The sequence below is a fragment of the Podarcis filfolensis genome (assembly GCF_964270895.1).
Source record: "Podarcis filfolensis genome assembly, chromosome: 8".
Lineage (NCBI taxonomy): Eukaryota > Metazoa > Chordata > Lepidosauria > Squamata > Lacertidae > Podarcis > Podarcis filfolensis.
In genome coordinates, this window is record NC_139611.1 from 52,030,202 (window position 1) to 52,047,804 (window position 17,603).

General features: G+C 49.1%; 1 protein-coding gene and 2 long non-coding RNA genes across 4 annotated transcripts in view; 1 reads left to right on the forward strand and 2 right to left on the reverse strand.

Moving 5' to 3' along the window:
* The window catches only part of HSD11B2 (hydroxysteroid 11-beta dehydrogenase 2), a 29,613-nt gene extending 18,898 nt beyond the window's left edge, over positions 1 to 10,715 (reverse strand). Inside the window, exon 1 of the mRNA XM_083628308.1 lies at positions 10,100 to 10,715. Within this exon, the coding sequence (XP_083484434.1) occupies positions 10,100 to 10,364 (265 nt within the window). The 5' untranslated portion in view covers positions 10,365 to 10,715. The remainder of the gene's footprint in view (positions 1 to 10,099) is intronic.
* Positions 3,056 to 3,808, reverse strand: LOC310769301. Its single transcript, XR_014551602.1, has 2 exons — positions 3,707 to 3,808; positions 3,056 to 3,101 (listed from the first exon to the last, which is right to left on the reverse strand). It is a non-coding gene; the product is annotated as an uncharacterized lncRNA (long non-coding RNA).
* LOC310769302 lies at positions 4,122 to 5,017 on the forward strand. 2 transcript variants are annotated; one of them, XR_014551603.1, is made up of 3 exons: positions 4,122 to 4,218; positions 4,249 to 4,760; positions 4,796 to 5,017. It is a non-coding gene; the product is annotated as an uncharacterized lncRNA (long non-coding RNA). The 2 variants fall into 2 exon arrangements; XR_014551604.1 differs by having other exon boundaries at positions 4,165 to 4,218; positions 4,253 to 4,760.
* Positions 10,716 to 17,603: the final 6,888 nt, after the last annotated feature.

The window sequence follows — 17,603 nt, forward strand, 5'->3', positions numbered from 1 at the left end:
ACACAATATCCATCCCATGTTTGTAAGTAGTCATTCCTTGAGGGTAGCAAAACCTCTGCTTTGGAACTCCCTGCCTATTGATGTTAGGCAGACACCAACAATGTACTCTTCCAGATGTGTGCTGAAAACATGTTACAGTGGGCTGTCCTACGGACACATGATTTGGTTACATCTGTTCTTCAATTTGATTTTTTTTTTGCATTTTATTGTTTTTAGGTGTTTTAAATAGTTTTAAAAGTTTTAAATATATTTTTATTTGATTTTCACTCTTTAATCAGAGAAACATTTGCTGCCCTGGGCTCCTGTCTCACTATCTCACTGGGAGCTCTTTGAGAGTGTCAACAAGCATATAGTTAGTTCGACAAAGGACCTCACCCAAGACTCCTCAGTAAGCTTGGCAGTCATGAGGGCAGGACCTCTTCTGGATCAGTAAGCGATTAAAGAACAGGAAGTGAAGAGTAGGAATAAGTGAACAGTTTTCTGAATGGAGGGATGTAGGAAGTAGAGCCTCCCAATGATCAGTATTGAAACCTGTGCTTTGAGTAGTAGAGGTCTAATTTGTTCATAAATGAGCTAGAGTGAGGAATGAGCACTCAGGTAACTTTGTTGACAATATCAATTTGTTCAGGGGAGGGGGAGGATTCTGAGGAGCTCCAGAAGGATTTATCCAAACCAGTTGAATGGGCATAAAAATACAAATGCAATTCAATGTAAGTAGGACCTTAGGGTGAAGGGTGGGGAATGAATGAATGAATGAATGAATGAGTGTATAGTAAGCAGGAAGGTATCTTCATTTCACACCTATGTCCCTGCAGTTTGAATTGGCCAGCAACGATACCTTGGGGTCACAGCAGATAGCTCAGTGACGGCGCTGGCCCGATTTGGGGCAGCTTTGAAAAATGTGTATGTATGTATGTACTTATATCAGCTTACCCAGGGCAACCCAAAGTGACTTACAAGCAAACAGACAGTAGACCCCACATAGCTACATTAAAACCAAGAGGAACGAGAAATACATTAAAAACATCCACCCACTTCTAAAAGGCCTGGTTATAGAGGAAAGTTTTGGCCTTGCCACTGAAGATATGTAATGAAACGGCCAAGTGAGCCATCCTAGGGAGAGGCATTTCACAAACAGGGAGCCACCACAGAAAATGCCCATTCTCGTGTTGTCACCCTTTGGGCCACTCATGGAGGGGGCACACAAAGAGAAGCCTTGGATTATTGTTGTATGGTCCAGGTCAGTTCATATGGAGAGAGGCAGTCCTTGAGGTACTGCTACTTTACAGGTCAAAAACAACACTCTGAATTGGGCCCAGAAACTAACTGGCAGCCAGTGCAGTTGGGCCAGGAATGGAGTTATATGCTTAAATCATCTGGCCCTGGTGAACAACTTGGCCAATAAAACCCATGCTTAGGGATCATTGGGAAAGGAATTGAAAATAAAGCTGCTGATATCATAATGCCACTACTGTATACCAATCTATGAAGTGACCACACTGGGAAGACTATGTAAGTATAGTTCTGGTTAGCTCACATCTAAAAGGATATTGTAGAGCTGCAAAAGGTTCAGCAAAGGGCAAACAGGATTCTTGAGGGAATAGAGGTTACTCCGGTACAAGGAAAGGTTTGGGGTTTGTTAGTGTGGAAAAGGTAAGTGTGAAGATAACAGAGGTGCACAGAATTAGCCCTGGCATTGAAAAAGTGGACAGAGGCAAGTTTCTCTCTGTCTCTCTTAACAGTAGAGCTTGTGGACTTCCAACAGAGCTCAATTTGGAGGATCCAGGCCAGAGAAAAGAAAATGTTTCACGCAGCACAGAGTTAAACTGTGGGACTGATACTCACACAAGATGTAGTGATGGCCTGGCCACCATTTGGGTCCCTCAAATGATACACGTGAACATTAAAGAAAGAGGCAAAGTTTTACAATAGACTAAGCTTAATTCAAACAAACAAAGGAAGCGCAAAAGAACAGAAGTTCAAGTAAGAGTTCCTTAACCAAACACTGCAACACTTCCATCAGTAGTTAGCAAACAAGAGCTTGAACCTGATGAAGCAACGAGAACAAGGCACCTATTTAAAAGGAAGCTTACAAGCATAGTTTAGTTTGGTGGGAACCAGGGCAGTGCAAGCTCTGATGGATCCCCAGGGGCATCAGATCCTAGAACTTACTGATTTTACCACTGTTTTGGATCATCCATTTTTAAACTGAAACATGTTGACCACAGAAACTGCCCAAATTGGACAAATTTGTCCTGTTTTTTCTAAACCATCTCAGAATTGCGCATGAGAACACCGGCTAACTTAAGATGAAAGATTCGAACGTTTGTTGGTGACATCAATTCTTCATCCACCAGTAACCACACTGTGGGCTTGACCCATGATGGGAATTTTAACCTGTTCCTTCTGTGGCTGAAAACTAAGAGGTCTCTCTCAACCAAAGTGTCCTTGAGCATGAATGGGAAAGGCCAAGAATAAAACCTGGGTGTCTCCCTAAAGTGACTCAAAACTCATTTCTAAGTATGAATGAAACTAAGCTCGGGCCCCTGTTGAGAAAGTTGCAAAGCCAAGTGACTCTTCTACTGCAAGATGCCCATTCCAAATAGCCAAGACAAGCAGGCCTCACATCTTCTCCACTGGACTCACAAGTGCAGATATGTTGGGCTCTGGTCCAATTGGGTCAAACTTTGAGCTGGAGGGCACCACAGCCCAGAATTTCTATTCAAAGCCAGGGTAAAAGAGCCAAATATTCTACTCAGCTCCAAGAGGGAGCCTTGATAGCAGAGAGGAGAGAAAGACTTTACACCCTCTTTGTGTACAGCTGGCCACAGTTTTGCTCCTATTTCAACCCTGGCAGCAATGGCAAGGACTCCCAGCCATCATTTCCTTCCCAGAGTGGAGGAGGAAGGAGCCCCTTACCCTCAATAGGACTTGCCTTTGGATGCTATCATGTAGCTCCACCATAAAGCTGAATCAGAAGCAAAACTCCAGCACTGGACAGGGGAAATTCAAAGTGGGGGAGGGGGTGCCCATGGAACACAGCAGCCATCTGTAGTAATCTGAACACACACTTTATTCTAGTTTGCAGTGAACACCTCATCCTGTCAAAATGATGATGATGGTGATGATGATGATGATGATGATAATAGGCTTTTTGGCTTGTCCACAATGGAGATTTATATGCATTTGAAGCTGCTCGTGTCTCTGTTGTTTAAGTATTTTGTAATGTACGCACAATTCTCCTCATCCAATTAATCCAATCTGATTAGGGTAGAAAATTCAATATAAAATCACATATTACCGGACTGTGGACGTACATTGTGTGGATGGGTGTTTTTTTCAGCATGCGTGGCTGGCATTTCCCCTGCCATTATGCTTCCATCAACCTAAAGGAATTGATGCAGTCTGCCTTTTTCACCTGTTGTTGCTGAAGTCATGTTTGTGGTTATTTTTATTTTCAAGCAGCTCACTTGCACAGAACTGCGCTTGAAAATAATATGGAAAAATAATAATAAAATCTTCCCTTGCAGGTGCCGGAGACGGAAAAGCAAAAGGGGAGGGAAGGAAGGGGCAGGCCTTTCAGAGGAATAGCTTCAAATTCTGGCCTGACTCAAAGCCAGACGGGCACATTCTTTTTTTTCTACTGCTCTGGCATATCAGGAAACTTGTATTACTTTTTTTAAAATAAAAAAAGTAAACAAAGTACCTGTATGCGTGCCCACAAGCAACCTCAGGTTTCTGGAACTGCTGATGGGTGGGGAAGTGCCAACTGAAGGGCGGGGACAGCCACACGTAGCATGAGCACATCCTCCGTGAGCCACACACTAGAAACAGTACAGAAACACTGGGACAGATTTTGGAGGCATAAAACTGAAAGTGCTCGTGTGTGGAGGAAGGCACCCCAATGCACACATGTGAAAGATGCAGTCGCCGTCTCCTGCCAGCAGAGCAGTGGAGAAGAGAAGAGAAGAGAGAGCCACTCAGCCCTGGCAGAGAATAATGCAGACAATGCCTCTGATCCCCTCCTCCCTGGCAGTATTCATGACAATTCATTTCCATCTCTCTGGCTAGAGATGAGACCAAGATATGCAAGCGCCCAGGCGGATAGCCTGCCCAAAGTCAGCCCAGCCTCTCCTGGACTGGGTGCCCCTCTCTGCCTTCCAGGGGGCCCAGCTGATCTCCCTCAGTTGCACTGGGACAGGAATAAACACCACAGTTGTGAAGGGGAGAAGGAAGGAAGGAAGGAAGGAAGGAAGGAAGGAAGGAAGGAAGGAAGGAAGAAGGAACCATCACTGGTGTCTCATGGTGCTCAGAAAATGTGGGGCTTGCACTCTGACACATTAAGTCATGGAAGGCACCCCACTCCCTTGAGGTGATGGCTCAAACATGTTTAATTCAGCAGTTATGGAGGGGGGGCTGAATGCCTGATGTGACACCCCCCCAAAAAAAAATGCTGCTGGGGGTGGGAGGAAGAAATACAATCTTCTCTCCATGGGGCTTAGGCCTGATCTAGGGGAGCAATTTTGATGAGGGAAGAGTTAAGCATCCCCACCACCAGCAAGCATATGATCAAAGTCGGAGCCTGCACACCAGCACTCACAGTCGTACTGGAATGAAAAGACCAAGAGATTCCCTCGTGGCTCTCCCATGAAATGTGCAGCTTCTTCCCCAACTGCTGACTCTCCAGAGAAAACTGTGCTTGCTGCGTCATGGTGGGCCACTGCCAAGGCCTCCTCTCAGTGTCAGCCTCATGAGAAAAGGTGGGTTTCCATTCATTGCTCAGACTCTTCCTGAGCACCAACCAGCCTTTGTCTGGTTTTGTGGGCCAGAGGGATTGAGGGGCTGGTGGGCTGTGGGTGGCTAAAATCAACCTGTGCAAAAAGAGGCCTCAGAATGCTTCACTTACCAAGAAGCATCTCAAGATCTTCCCAGCTGCCTCCATCCTTCTGTGAGACAAGAAGGGCTTTTGGTCCTGATGCTGATGGCTCCAAAGAGTGACTTGATCAGGTTTACAGTATCTTGGGCTCTGGCCCCTTGTCAAAAGGGGCTTCTTCCCAGCCTCAGCTCCTTCCTTCCTTGTCCAAAACTGGCAGGCAGGCAGGCACACACACAGGGAGGCCAAGCCAGGGCTCTGGCCTGTTCAGTTGTTTGCAGCACCAGCGCAGCGGTAGCTGCAAGGAGAGCTTGCACTGCTCAAGGGGAAACGGGAGAGATTGTGGGACCTCCCTCTACCTGGGACTGACTGAATCAGGCTATCTCACCACTGCTTCTCCATGGCTCCAGGAGGCTCCCTAAAAGTGGGGTGTTGTTGTACCCAAGAATGTTACAAAATCCTAATCTTTTCACAAAGGGAAGCTCTGGAACCTGAGCTTTGCAAATGTGGAGCTGCTACTTGCTAGCCATGAGTTCATACTTTGTTTTTGTGAAACAAGATCTGCTTTGAACATTAGTTTCTGATTTTATTTTAAATTTTAGCAACTTATATCCTACTTATCTCCATCAATATTGGACCCAAAGCAGCTTACAAAAATGACGCCAGCTTACACAGCCCTGGAAACTTAATTGGGATTTGAGAACAGCGCCCACACCCAGACACCCCAGCGTACCCTCATTCTTTTCTTCTTAGTCTTCAGATATAGCAAATATTTGTGCGTCTCCCTTCATGGCCCATAGCAATCTTAAGTGTCCCATGAAATGTTATTTGATGCATCAGCAGGAACAGTGTTTATTTGCACATTTGGACATCCTTTGGCATTCGGAGCCTGAGTTCTCCATCCCCACCACAGAGGGTAGAGAAGGCTCTGAGGCAAGAGGAAGCCATGGCAAGGACAGGGTAACTCCTGCTGTGCTCACTGAGTCAATCCCAAGTGAACTGGATGAAGTCCCCTGGCAAGTGAGGGGGCCACCTGAAGCCCAGGCAGAGGGTTGTTTTTTTCAAAGAGTGAAAGGCTGGTTGAAAGAGGCATCACTGCATGTGGTCTGTGTGCCCCCCCCCCCCACTTTTGCCTCTGGTCAAACAGGTTGCACAGATTCTTTGATGGTTTCAAAAACCTGCCAGACCTGTTGGACCAAAGGCAGCAACAGGTCAAATAAATGGTTGGAAGCACGTGGAAACAGAATGATCTCTGGGGGTTTCCTCAAGTGATGCACGGAAGACTAACTAGGATGCAAGAGTTGGAAGAAAAAAGAGGTGGCCTAGAAGCAACTTCCAGATTTTGACATGCAAGATTTTTGGCAAGATGGTTGAGGAGGGGTATGAAAAAGCAAGGGAAGACCAAGGGACCACCCCTAATCTGGCAGCAGGCAAAGTACTTGCAACAAGCAGAGTATGGAATCCCTCTCCAGCGAGGAACTCTGCATCAGGGAGGCTCAAGCGGAAGGGCTTGAACAGCTGTGTCCAACCACCCCCCACTCACCACCCCATGGACCTTGCTGAACTGCCTGGAGAGAAGCAAGTGCCAGTAGGAATTCCTCCTCCTTGTGAGAGCTCACCCGGGCACAAGGGCCCAGCATCCAGCCTGGATACAGGAGGCCTCCCTGGTGTGTGGAACTGGGTTAGAACTGTACCCCCCATTGCCAACTTTTTCATAAAAGGGCAGAGGCTGCTACAGGATCAGAGAGGATCTAAAGCCTGTGACAGGTCAGCATGGAAAGGAGAAGAACAGAAGCAAGTGACATTGGTGGAAAAATAAAAATGTATCTTGAAAGCTCATTCCTGGTTATCGTCAATCCTATCTCTATCACAGGCTCTCCTGTTAGCTTTCTAACACTTTCCTCCCTGTCCCCAGGAAATGCCAAGAACTCTCAAGAGAAACCTTCCAGAAGCCCCGGGACTATAGGGCTAGATCCTGGACCCTCAAAGACATCTTCCTCTGAGCTGGAAGAACCAGGTGTCTCCCACCCACATCACCAGTCGGGAAGTGCCGGGAAGAAAGCTATGGAACAAAGGAAGGAGGGCCTGTCTTCAGCCCCAGGGTTGGCCCTTTCAGGCTCTGGAGCTTATACATTTATTCATTTTATAAAATTTATATCCTGCCTGCCTGATTTATTAATTTTTTTACAAACTGGTCCAGCAAACTTTGACCAGCCTCCAGTCTTGCTTGTCCGCCCCGCCCCCCGCCCCCGTGCTCCAGCATCGGAGAACACAACGCCTGGTGCGAGTCTGTGTCCAGAGAATCCAAACAGACACAGATGTATTGCAGGGCTTGACTGGTGACAACAGATTTCGTGGTGTGCTCTGGGTGGAACAATACCCTGCAGACAATGGGAGCTTAGCCCAAAGGTATAACCATGTCCGTTCATCATCAATGTACCCAAGCTCACAACAACAAAACATTACAGACTAAGAGATGGATACAAAGGGCCAGACAAGACCAGCCCCTGGGGCAGGTCCAGAGGTCATCACTGCCCTCCAGGAAAGTGACTCTGGTCATTTAGGTGTTATTTCAAATCACCTAAACATCACAGTTTCAGCTGAGTGAAAAAAGAGAGGAGGTGGTGAAGGCTCCTGGTAACCTAGGAATCTTCTACTACAAGGCAGACCTAAAAGAAAAAAAAACATTTCCCAACTGAAACCACAGCCCATGCTGGGCAATGACCCCCCCCCCACAGGTCTTGGGAGGCAAAGCTCTTCCACGTTCTACGCAGAACAAACAAAACAACATGCAAATCTAACACCAGGAATGGCAATATTCAAAAGCCAGTGATGGACTTCAAAGGGCGACTCTGCAACGTGAAACCGCTGAATTACAATTCTTCAAGAAGTTATCACTGGTGGACAGTATCAGCACTATGGATTCTTATCACACAACGTACGTTAATTGGCTCCCCAGTGCCAGGACGTCAGTGTTTTCAACGCAGCAGACTTCTGTGAATGAACCCTGTACATACGGTAATTACCACTATCTGTACTTTCTGCGTTTCATTTCTTTCTGACTTCACTGTTAACAATCCCCACCAACCATGCGTATACTCAAACATGCAGACATGCATCACTTAGGATACCACTTCAAGCTTCTCTAGTTCCCAAAAGCTTCTGCCGTGACAAACATGTTTGTCTTTCAGGTGCCACAAAGATCACTTTCCCGGGGGGGGGGGGGGGCTACTGGGCAGATAAGCACCATTGCTGCTTGGGTGCCTCAGAGAAGCTCCAAAGCAGAAAATGCATCAAGGTGATGCTCACCCCCTTGTATCTGTAGCTCCCACATACCTGGTACTCAGAGGTGCACTGTCTCTGCAGCTTGTGTCCCCACCCCCACCATGAGCAACTTGACTACCAGTTGATTTCTTTTTATCTCCACTGCCAGCACTGTCAGGGGCTGGCACCAGCATATGTGATTTCTAAGCAGACGTTCCCATTTTTCACAGTTAGGGACTGCAAATTCCAAGTTAGGCAAGTCCATTAAGTCAGTCTTGCCTACACTGACTGCCAGCAGCAGCAGCAGCTCCTCAGTTTTAGCCAGAGATGGGTGCTTCTCAGCCCTATCTGCCATCCGGGATTCAGACAGGAACACTGTCCCTGCAAGGCGGGTTCTCTACTTGGGGCTCATCTACATCCCTTTCTTTTTATAAACTGCCTGCCCTACTAGGCATAAGATATTGCTCAGCCCCGTCTCCTCCATCACAGACTTGACACTAAACCCCAAAGAGCCCTCATCCCAACTGTCCCTATTTCCACAGCAGGACTGGCCAATTTCCTCCCCACCCCACCCCTTTTGCAAAGAGCCCTTGCATTGCTCTAGCAGGCAGATGGTGCAGCTGACCAGCATGTCCCCCAGAGCTAGCCCCAGCCCCACTGCCCATCTTCTTGACCTAGCCCTGCCTTGGTTCTTCCCGACACCCTGGGGCTTCTCTTCACCCTCCTCTTCTTGCTGATCCAGAATCTCAAGAAGGGGAAAGACCCTTCGCTCCTGCTGCTGACTCAAAGCCCAATCTTTGCAGGTTTCCTTGGGAGGAATTCCCATTGAGCACCAGCTGGGGACTTCCATCTATTTCAGCTAGAGGGACTGTGATGCCATCTGCCTGCAAAAGTTTCAGATTGCTGCTTCAATCAAATGCGGGGCGGGAGGGGGTGTGTGGATCTCTGCCCACCCTCAGTTCACTAGCCTTTCTGGCAGGAAGGTTTGGGAACAACAACATGCTTCACTCCTGCCAGGCTGGCTTCTAAACTATTTCCCAAAACTTGGAGGAAAGTGGGGGTGGTAGAGAGATGCTTGCCATGCCCTCAAGGTCTGCTGGAGGCTAGAGGTTTCCCAGGGTGGGACGGGACACCAGTGGCTCCTCATCACTACTTCAAGAATAAAATTGACCTTGGCCTCTCCAACACCTGGGATGAGGGGGGCAGTTCACCACTCCATCCCCTTTCAGAGAGCAGGGATGTCCCCGTCCTCTGCTCCTGCAGGACACCTGGTCTTCCAGGGGGTAGCCTAGGGGCTGGAAGCATCTTTTGCCACACAAAGAGCCATCCCTCACAAAGTGCTCCTGGACACTGGCATCATTGACTGCTCAGAGCTCCCTGGTGATGAGGCACAACCTCTCAAGCTGAGTCCTGACACACAAGACCCAGAAATGACTCTCTGCATTTCCCTTACAAATAGAAGACAGTGCAAATGTTAAGTTGCATGGTGGTCAATTGCGGCATGCTCACTGTCCTTGGGCTGCTTTGCCTGGCCCAGGAGTCTTCCCTACCTAACAGGCCCCTGAAGAAGGGGCAGCAAAGCCCAGCTCCAGCCACAGATCCACCTGTGGAAGCCTAAAGCGGAGAGCAGGTGATTTGCAGGAAGGCGTCCTGCACAGCCAGCAGGGCGCTGAAATGGCTTGTGCAAGAAAGCGAAGCCGCACAGGAAGACCAGGCCCTCACTTTGGAACTCTCGCCACCTTGACTCAGCCCTGTGGTCCAGATTCTGAGCAAGCCTCCCCATGCCACAGGCCCCTGTCCAAGGAAGGTCCCCCTCCTGCTCTGTGGATCAGCCAAAGCAGGAGAGGTTCTGCCAGGCCAGGGGCATGGCACGTTCCTCCTTCCCTCACATTCTCTCCATTCTGGGAAGCCAGCATTGTGTAGGGATGGCCAAGAGCCTGCGGAGATGCTGACTGGGCTCACCTGTGATGAGAACGGCTCTCCCCACCGCAGGGATCCTCTTCCTCTGTGTGGCCCCTGCCAAGACAAGCCAGCAGGCGGTGCCCGTGAGAGCTGTGCCCAGCGGCAGGGGCAGGAAGGCTCGGCCGACGCCCTGCAGCAGGACCAGGAGCCCCACCTGGAGCAGCAGGCCGGGGGTCAGCAACAGGTCAGCGCGCAGGAGTTTGACGGCCAGGCTGGAGAGGAAAAGCAGCCACAGCAGGGAGCTGCACGCCCAGCCCAGCTCCATAGCCTAGGAGGGAGGGCGGGCGGGAGGAGAGCCTGGAGCTTGCGCGAGGGGCGGAAGCAGGGGGAACCCCGGGCTTGCAAGGCAGAGGGACAGCCGGGGGAGGCCTCTGTGCAGGAGGGCCCACGGGGTGCATCTGCAGGACTGGGAGATCGAAAGCGGCACCAGGTTTATAAAAGAGCAGCAGGCAAGGGAAAGGGGAGGAGCTGCCCGGGCCCTGCCAATGGGAGAAGTTGCAGGCTCCCCTCTCTCTCGCCCTCTTTCTCCCTCTCCCTCGCAGGCAGGCAGAGGCGCACATGGTGGCCCCAGGATAGAAGCAAGGGGGCCGGGAGCCGGCCGGTTCCTCCCCGCTCCCCAGACTGGCTCCTGCCTACCATCCTTCCCACCCTCCCTCCCTCTCTCCAGCTGGAGCCTTTTTGCCCCCGTGGGGCAGCAGCCACGGCCTTGCCTGAGGAGGCTGGCCTGTCAGGGCTGGAGAGCTGCAGGGAGGCCCCTCCGGAGAGCGAGGCGCCCTGGCCTTCCCGCCGAAGGAGACAGAGAGAGGGAGCCAGCGGGGCGTCGGTAGGCTTGTCCCCTAACAAGGGGTGCTGGGCAGGAGCAGGGCCCCACAATCAGCTGTTGCTGCCCTCCAGCAAGCCAGGAGGGGCTCCTCCCCCTCCGCCTACACATATTTGGATTCTTACCAGCCAGTGTTCAAACAAGCAAAAAATACCCAGCAACTTGCAAATGCAAAGTCCAGCGGCAAAGTCCTTCCCTCTGCCCCGCCAGGAAGGTCCCAAGCCCGCCTGCCAGGGGCTTGGCTTCTTGCCTCCCTTGTGGGCAGCCCGTCCGCCCGCCGCTCTCGCAAGGAGGCCGCGGGACACAAGAGCCTCCATCTCGCCCGCTGGGACTCCGGCAGAGGAGCCCGTCCAGCCAAGCGTCCCTGCTGGGGCCTGCCGAACAGCCTGGGCTCCTCAGCCACAGGTGCTCCTGGGCCTTTCCCTGAGACCTTCAAGAGGACCCCAGAGCCCCCTCGTCCTCTTCCCCTTACAGGGCATCACTGGGGCAACAGGGAGGTATGGAGGGAGGGGGCTCGCCCTTGGAAATAACTTCGCCTTCGCCGCCTCCGGGGCTTCCTCCTGGCGAGCAGGTGGCAGGAGCGGGAGGGAGCTTTCCAGGCGCTGTTCCCGGAACGGCCACCAGGTCGCGCAGCCTTCCCCTCGTCAAGCCCGAAGCCGCACTTCCCCCGGAGGCTGCTGCTGCCTGCGGGGAGTCCTCAACACAGCAGGTGGCTGCGAGTTCAAGTCTCGTCTTTTAGGCTGGCAGAAAGGTTATCAAAGGACATTCCTACCTGAATCCAATGGGAACTATGGAGCCAGGGTTTAATGAGGCAGGAGGTGGCTGGGGGCGGGGTTGCTGGCTTTTAAAGGGGGTCCCCACTGGTCTCCCAGCCCAGCCCTGCAGTGCAGAGTGAGTGGAACAACCTGTTCAAGCTGGAGACCTGGGAAGTCAGAGAAATGAGGGCCCCTCTTCAGTGCAGAGATAGGCCAGAGCAGTCCATGGGAACTGGGATTGCAGGACAGTCGCTTGACACCAAGGGAGCTGCACAGGGTGCCTATAAGCTCCTCGTTTAAGATGTTTCTTTTGGGTCTCTTGGGCCCAAATGGTTAAAGGGCCTTGTAAATTAAGGCAAGAACCTTGAGTTTGGCCAAGTAGCTTCTGGGCAGCCGGTGCAAGTTTTGGAGAAAGTTCTGTGCTGGCCATATCAACATTCTAGCTGCAGTGTTTTGAACCAGATGGAGCCTTCGGACCAGGCCTGAGGGCAGCCCCAGATAGAGCACATTGTAATAACTGAGTCTTGAGGTTTCTAGTGCATGCATCAGACTACAGACAATACCCTTGATCTGAACCACTGGAGGTCGTTAGGCAGGGGTATTAAAATGACTCCATTGTCATGGGATGTGTTTACCAGAGGTCATTGCTCTGTCTAGCTAGGTGGCCATTCTAGCAGCACAGGGGACAGACTCCCTGGGATGCTGCAGAGGTCCTTGCCCAAAGATGGCCCATGACTCCAAAGTTTTACAATCTGCTCAGTTTCCCAAATGCGTGGCACAACCTTCCTTACTTGAATTAGAAAGCCTTAGAAGGACGGGAAAGTCCTTTTGCAGTCTGCTTCTAGGCAAAAAGGCAAAACTGTCCTGAAATGTGACATTCTTCTTCCAAAGAATGTTGTTTGGCCATCTCAGATGGTGCACACACTGTACGTTTAAGGCACATGGTTTCCTCCAAAGAATCATGGGAACTGTAGTTTACCCCTCACAGGGTTCCCAGTACCTTTGACAAGTGACAGGTCCCAGGTTTCTTGGGGGGGGAGTTGTATGGTTTAAATGTATGACGTGTCTGCAGCCTCATACCCTGATATTACAAGTCTTGCTTATTTAGGAGCGAGGGGGCTGACTAACCATCTTTCAGGTTGGGAGGGAGCACCACATCCTGGGTACCAGTAGAGTGGTGGCCCTAAGGACCTGCAAGGCAGAACATTTGGGTAGCCTGTGTGGAATGTTCCTTCTAAGGCCAGCTCAGGAGACCTTGCTGTGATGCAAGGCATGGCAAGTTTTCAGATTGCTCCCAGGCTGCATCTCACAGGACAGGTTTATTCAGCTATGTTTAAAGCAAGAGGAAAAACAAGTAAGTAGTAGGTCCTCTACTCACTGGGAGAGAGTGATGCTCAGGTCTCTTCCTGACCTGTAGGCCAGGACAAACTTAGACAGGATTGTTAATATTGAGTCTCCTGTTTCTGAAGCACGGTGGGCACAGCAGAGTGGGCAAGGGCTTTGATGTAACTAGCCCTTCTCCTCCCCCCTGTATACCTTTGGCCACCTCTGTAGCTTCCCCTATCTACCACCCCAGAGATGGCAGTCCCACTCCTGTCCCTGCCCCAGACACAGACATCCCTGACCACCTCAGAGACCTACAACCCAAAGTTGGACATGACTCATACCCCAGTTCATACTTAGGACAAAACCTCCACACTCCCTCCTGCTTCACACCCAGAAAAGTTCCCTGCAGGGTTGGACTCTCAGTCCAGGGTCATGAAGGTGCTTTCACTTCCACCCGTCCAGACTGATTTTCCTTTGCAAATATTGATAGTCAACAGTCTTCAAATCATACATGCATGTTTATTATTCTTCAATATCCTCCTTGCCATCTTAATTGGAGCTTTCAGCAGAAAGGTAACAGCTAAAAGAAGGAGGACAACAAAGCAGTCAAGACCAGCTTAAACTGGACAGCCTTTTATTCTTAGCCATTGCTAACCATCTGGTAGAACTGATGGAGTCACAAAATGATCAAGTCAATGGAGCAAGTAGCGAATATTGCACAGAGATATCTGTTAGGAGATTTCTGCACTTCAGGGGATTGAACTAGATGAACCTCATGGTCCCTTCCAAATCTATAATTCTATGATTCTAAGAACGTAAGGTCCAATAAATTCCGCAACTGCCTCACTGGCAATTTCATTTCCCAGAAGGTGTAAGAAGCAACTAGTGGGTTATATCTCTTCGTCCTGGTCCTCCCCAACAGGAACTGATGGATGAAGTGGAACTACTCAGAAACCTGGGAGGAAGTGATCATGCCCTGTTGGATTTCATTATACACAGGCGAGGCAATTGCATTCTGGCCAATTTCAAGAAGCGAGCGTAAGGAGCTACTGGGTGAGATTCCATGGTCAACAATATTCAAAGAGAAGGGAGTCCAACATGGATGGGAGTTTCTTAAAGGTGAAATATTGAAGGCCCAAATGCAGACAATTCCAATAAGAAAGAAAAGTGGGAATTACCTTTAAAAAAGTGTGGCTGTGTAAGAACTTGCAGATGAGCTGAGAAGTAAGAAGGGCATGTATAATAAAACGAAGAAAGGAGAGATCACAAAGGAAGAGAATACACGAGTAGCCAATAGTTGCAGAGAGAAGGTCAGGCTGGCTAAAGCTCAAAATGAGCTTAAGAGGGTAAAATAATAAAACAGATTTATTCGGCTATGTTCAAAGCAAGAGGAAAAACAGGCAAGTATTAGATCCTCTACGTGGAGAATATGGAGAATTGCTACTGGGTGACAAAGAGAAGGCAGAACTGCTCAACACCTACTTCACTCAGAAGGAAAGCAGTGCCCAACCTGGTGATAACAAAATACCGTAAACCAATGCAAGGTGGGAGCTGCAGCCCAAGATAGAAAAAGAGGTGGTCAGGGAGCACAGAGCTACTATGAATTCAAATCTCCAGGGCCTAATGAGCTGCATCCAAAAGTACCAAAGGAGCTTGCAGATGTAATCTCAGAGCCTCTGCCTATAATCTATGAGGATTTTGGAGAACTGATGATGTTCCTGCGGACTGGAAGTAGGCGAATCTTGTCCCCATCTTCAAAAAGGGGGAAAGAACCACCAGTCAGCTTGACATCAATACCAGGAAAGGCCCTAGAACAGATGGTTAAACAGTTGGTATGTGAGTACTTAGAAAAGGATGCTGTGATTACTAAGACCCAACACGGGTTTCTCAAAAACAACTCATGCCAGACAAATCTCATTTCTTTTTGTGATACTGTTACAATCATGGTGGATCAGGGGAATGCTGTGGACATAGTGTGCAACTTGGATGCTTTAGTTAAGATTCCTGCATTGCAGGGGTTTACACCAGATGACCCTTGGGATCCCTTCCAACTCTACACTTCTATGATTCTATGAACTTGAACTTTTTATTTTCTGCAAACAAATCAAAACAGCTAATAATACAAACATGCAAATTGCATGTGTGTATGTGAGCATGTGACTGCAGCCCCCAATCCCCACTCCTTGGGTCTCATCCCTTTGGTCTGAAAATGTTGCCATAGGTATTCCATCTGCCACTCTCTGCTTCCTAATCTGTGGGCCATCCACAACAGACCTTGGAGGAAGTTACTTGCTTAGTAAACTGGATGTTTCCCCTTGTACTGTGGTGTATGGATCTGGTATGTCTCTCTGTGTGTGTCTGCGTATTTTGTGGGGAGGAAACGTAGACGATGAAGGAAGAGGAGGAGGATGTTCATTATTGAAATTGTATGATCCCATATGTGGCTTTCTTTTCGGGAAAAGGTACCCTGCTTGCTCCTTTGAGCCTGGATGGAGCACATGCTTTTTCACAGTGAAGCACGGAGGAACTCAGTTGTCCAGATAGCTAATACTGAACTTGTCAAATCTCTGAAGATCACATCAAAGGCTTGTTCTCTGTTGTTGCTCCAGAGGGAAGGCAGGGTCTAGATCACATGACCTGAAGGGCACTGGTGGAGGAAGGGGTGTGTGGTAGGTGTGGCCTTCCCCGGGTGTCATCCCTGAGGGGGGTGACATTGCCGTCCTGCCCCCTGGGACGCTCACAATGGGCGCCGCCCCCCTGGGATGCTCACCACTTGCTGTGGGTGGCACCCCCCTGGGACTCTCACCTTGCTCCCGCGGGCGGCTAGCCTCGCCCCCGGGTGCACAGCATGTGTGCCGCTCCGGGTGCCAGAGCAGCTAGCTCCGCCTCTGCTGAAGGGTAGATGTTGGTTGAACATTAGGCAGAACTTCTTGCTGGGAAGAGCCATTGGACATGGGCACCAATTTCATGGGGGAGAGCATGTAGGCTCTCCTTGGCTGGCTGCCTTCAAGCAGAGGCTGGGCAGCCCCTCTTTAAGCTGGTGGAGATGGACACTTCAGTCCCAGCCTCTTGCACTGAGTATCAGTATGTATGTATGTTAGTTTGTATGTATATATGTGTGTGTGTTGAATTCCCAAGTGGCCTACATGCCCTGCCCCTCAGAGATTCTGTGATTTGCCAATCTTAATCTGTCATGAAGGTCAAGGATCAAACACACAGTTCTCCAAGAATCTGTCTACCTTTACGTATTTCATAATTCAGCATCCAATGACACTTGTTTCTGTATATCTGAGAATTTGATAGTTGGCACACAAGGTTATCTGGCACTTGATTCCTTGGCATTGGGACTCTGGCAATATTTGCTAGTCAACAGCGAATACTGCTTGATAAATGACACCTCCAGAAACTGCCTGAAAGCCAAATTTGGAAGTCCATTTTTTAGGTAACAACCAGCACAAAAGAGTTGTGCCTGGAAAGGGGATGACCATCCACGGAACTGTCTAGAAACTGGTGAGAGGTGCTTCTTTTATCCTGGAGGGTGTGTGCAGAAGATCAATGATCAATGAATCAAGATAATTTTTCCTGATAAAATGATTGCCCAAAAAGCAGAAAGAGCATTAAATGCTTTTTAGTTCTCCCCACCTTCCCCACCAAAAGTCAACTACAGTGGTACCTTGGTTCTTGAACTTAATCCATTCTGGGAGTCCGTTCGACTCCTGAAACTGTTCAAAAACCAAGGAGCGGCTTCTGATTGGCTGCAGGAGCTTCCTGCACTCAAGTGGAAGAGGCATCGGACGTTCAGCTTCCAAAAAATGTTCGCAAACTGGAACACTTCTTTCTGGGTTTGCAGCGTTTGGTAGCCGATTTGTTTGGGAGCCAAGCCGCTCGACTACCAAGGTACCACTGTACAAGTACCAAATACTGTATAAGTACCAAAGTACAGTGGTACCTCGGGTTAAGTACTTAATTCGTTCAGGAGGTCCGTTCTTAACCTGAAACTGTTCTTAACCACTTTAGCTAATGGGGCCTCCTGCTGCTGCCGCGCCACTGGAGCACGATTTCTGTTCTCCTGAAGCAAAGTTCTTAACCCGAGGTACTATTTCTGGGTTAGCGGAGTCTGTAACCTGAAGCGTATGTAACCTGAAGCGTATGTAACCTGAGGTACCACTGTATAAGAGGTGCCTGTAATTTGGCAGGTTTCTTACCAAGGAACAGGTCTCTTGTTTATGCTGTTTTTATACATATTGCCTATAAAACAATACAGGTGATTAAAGGAATCTTTTTTTTTAACTACAAATTTGTAAGGTTGCCATTGCAGACAAAAATGCTACCAATATCTTTCTGAAAGTTGGCACAATTCACCCCCTCAGAAAGGGCAACCGTGCCTTCAAATTTCATTCAATCGTGCCAACAAATAAAAAAAGTTAAAGACGGGATTTTTTGGGGGGGGGGGTATTATGAATATTAATGATTAAGAATTAGATTTTTAGCCTGCCCTTCTCACAGCAGCAAACGAAAAAAAGCAATAACAACAATGCAAAATATTTAAAAGCATTTTAAAACTTCTTACTAAAAGTTTAAGGTGTCCAACATAAAAACCATG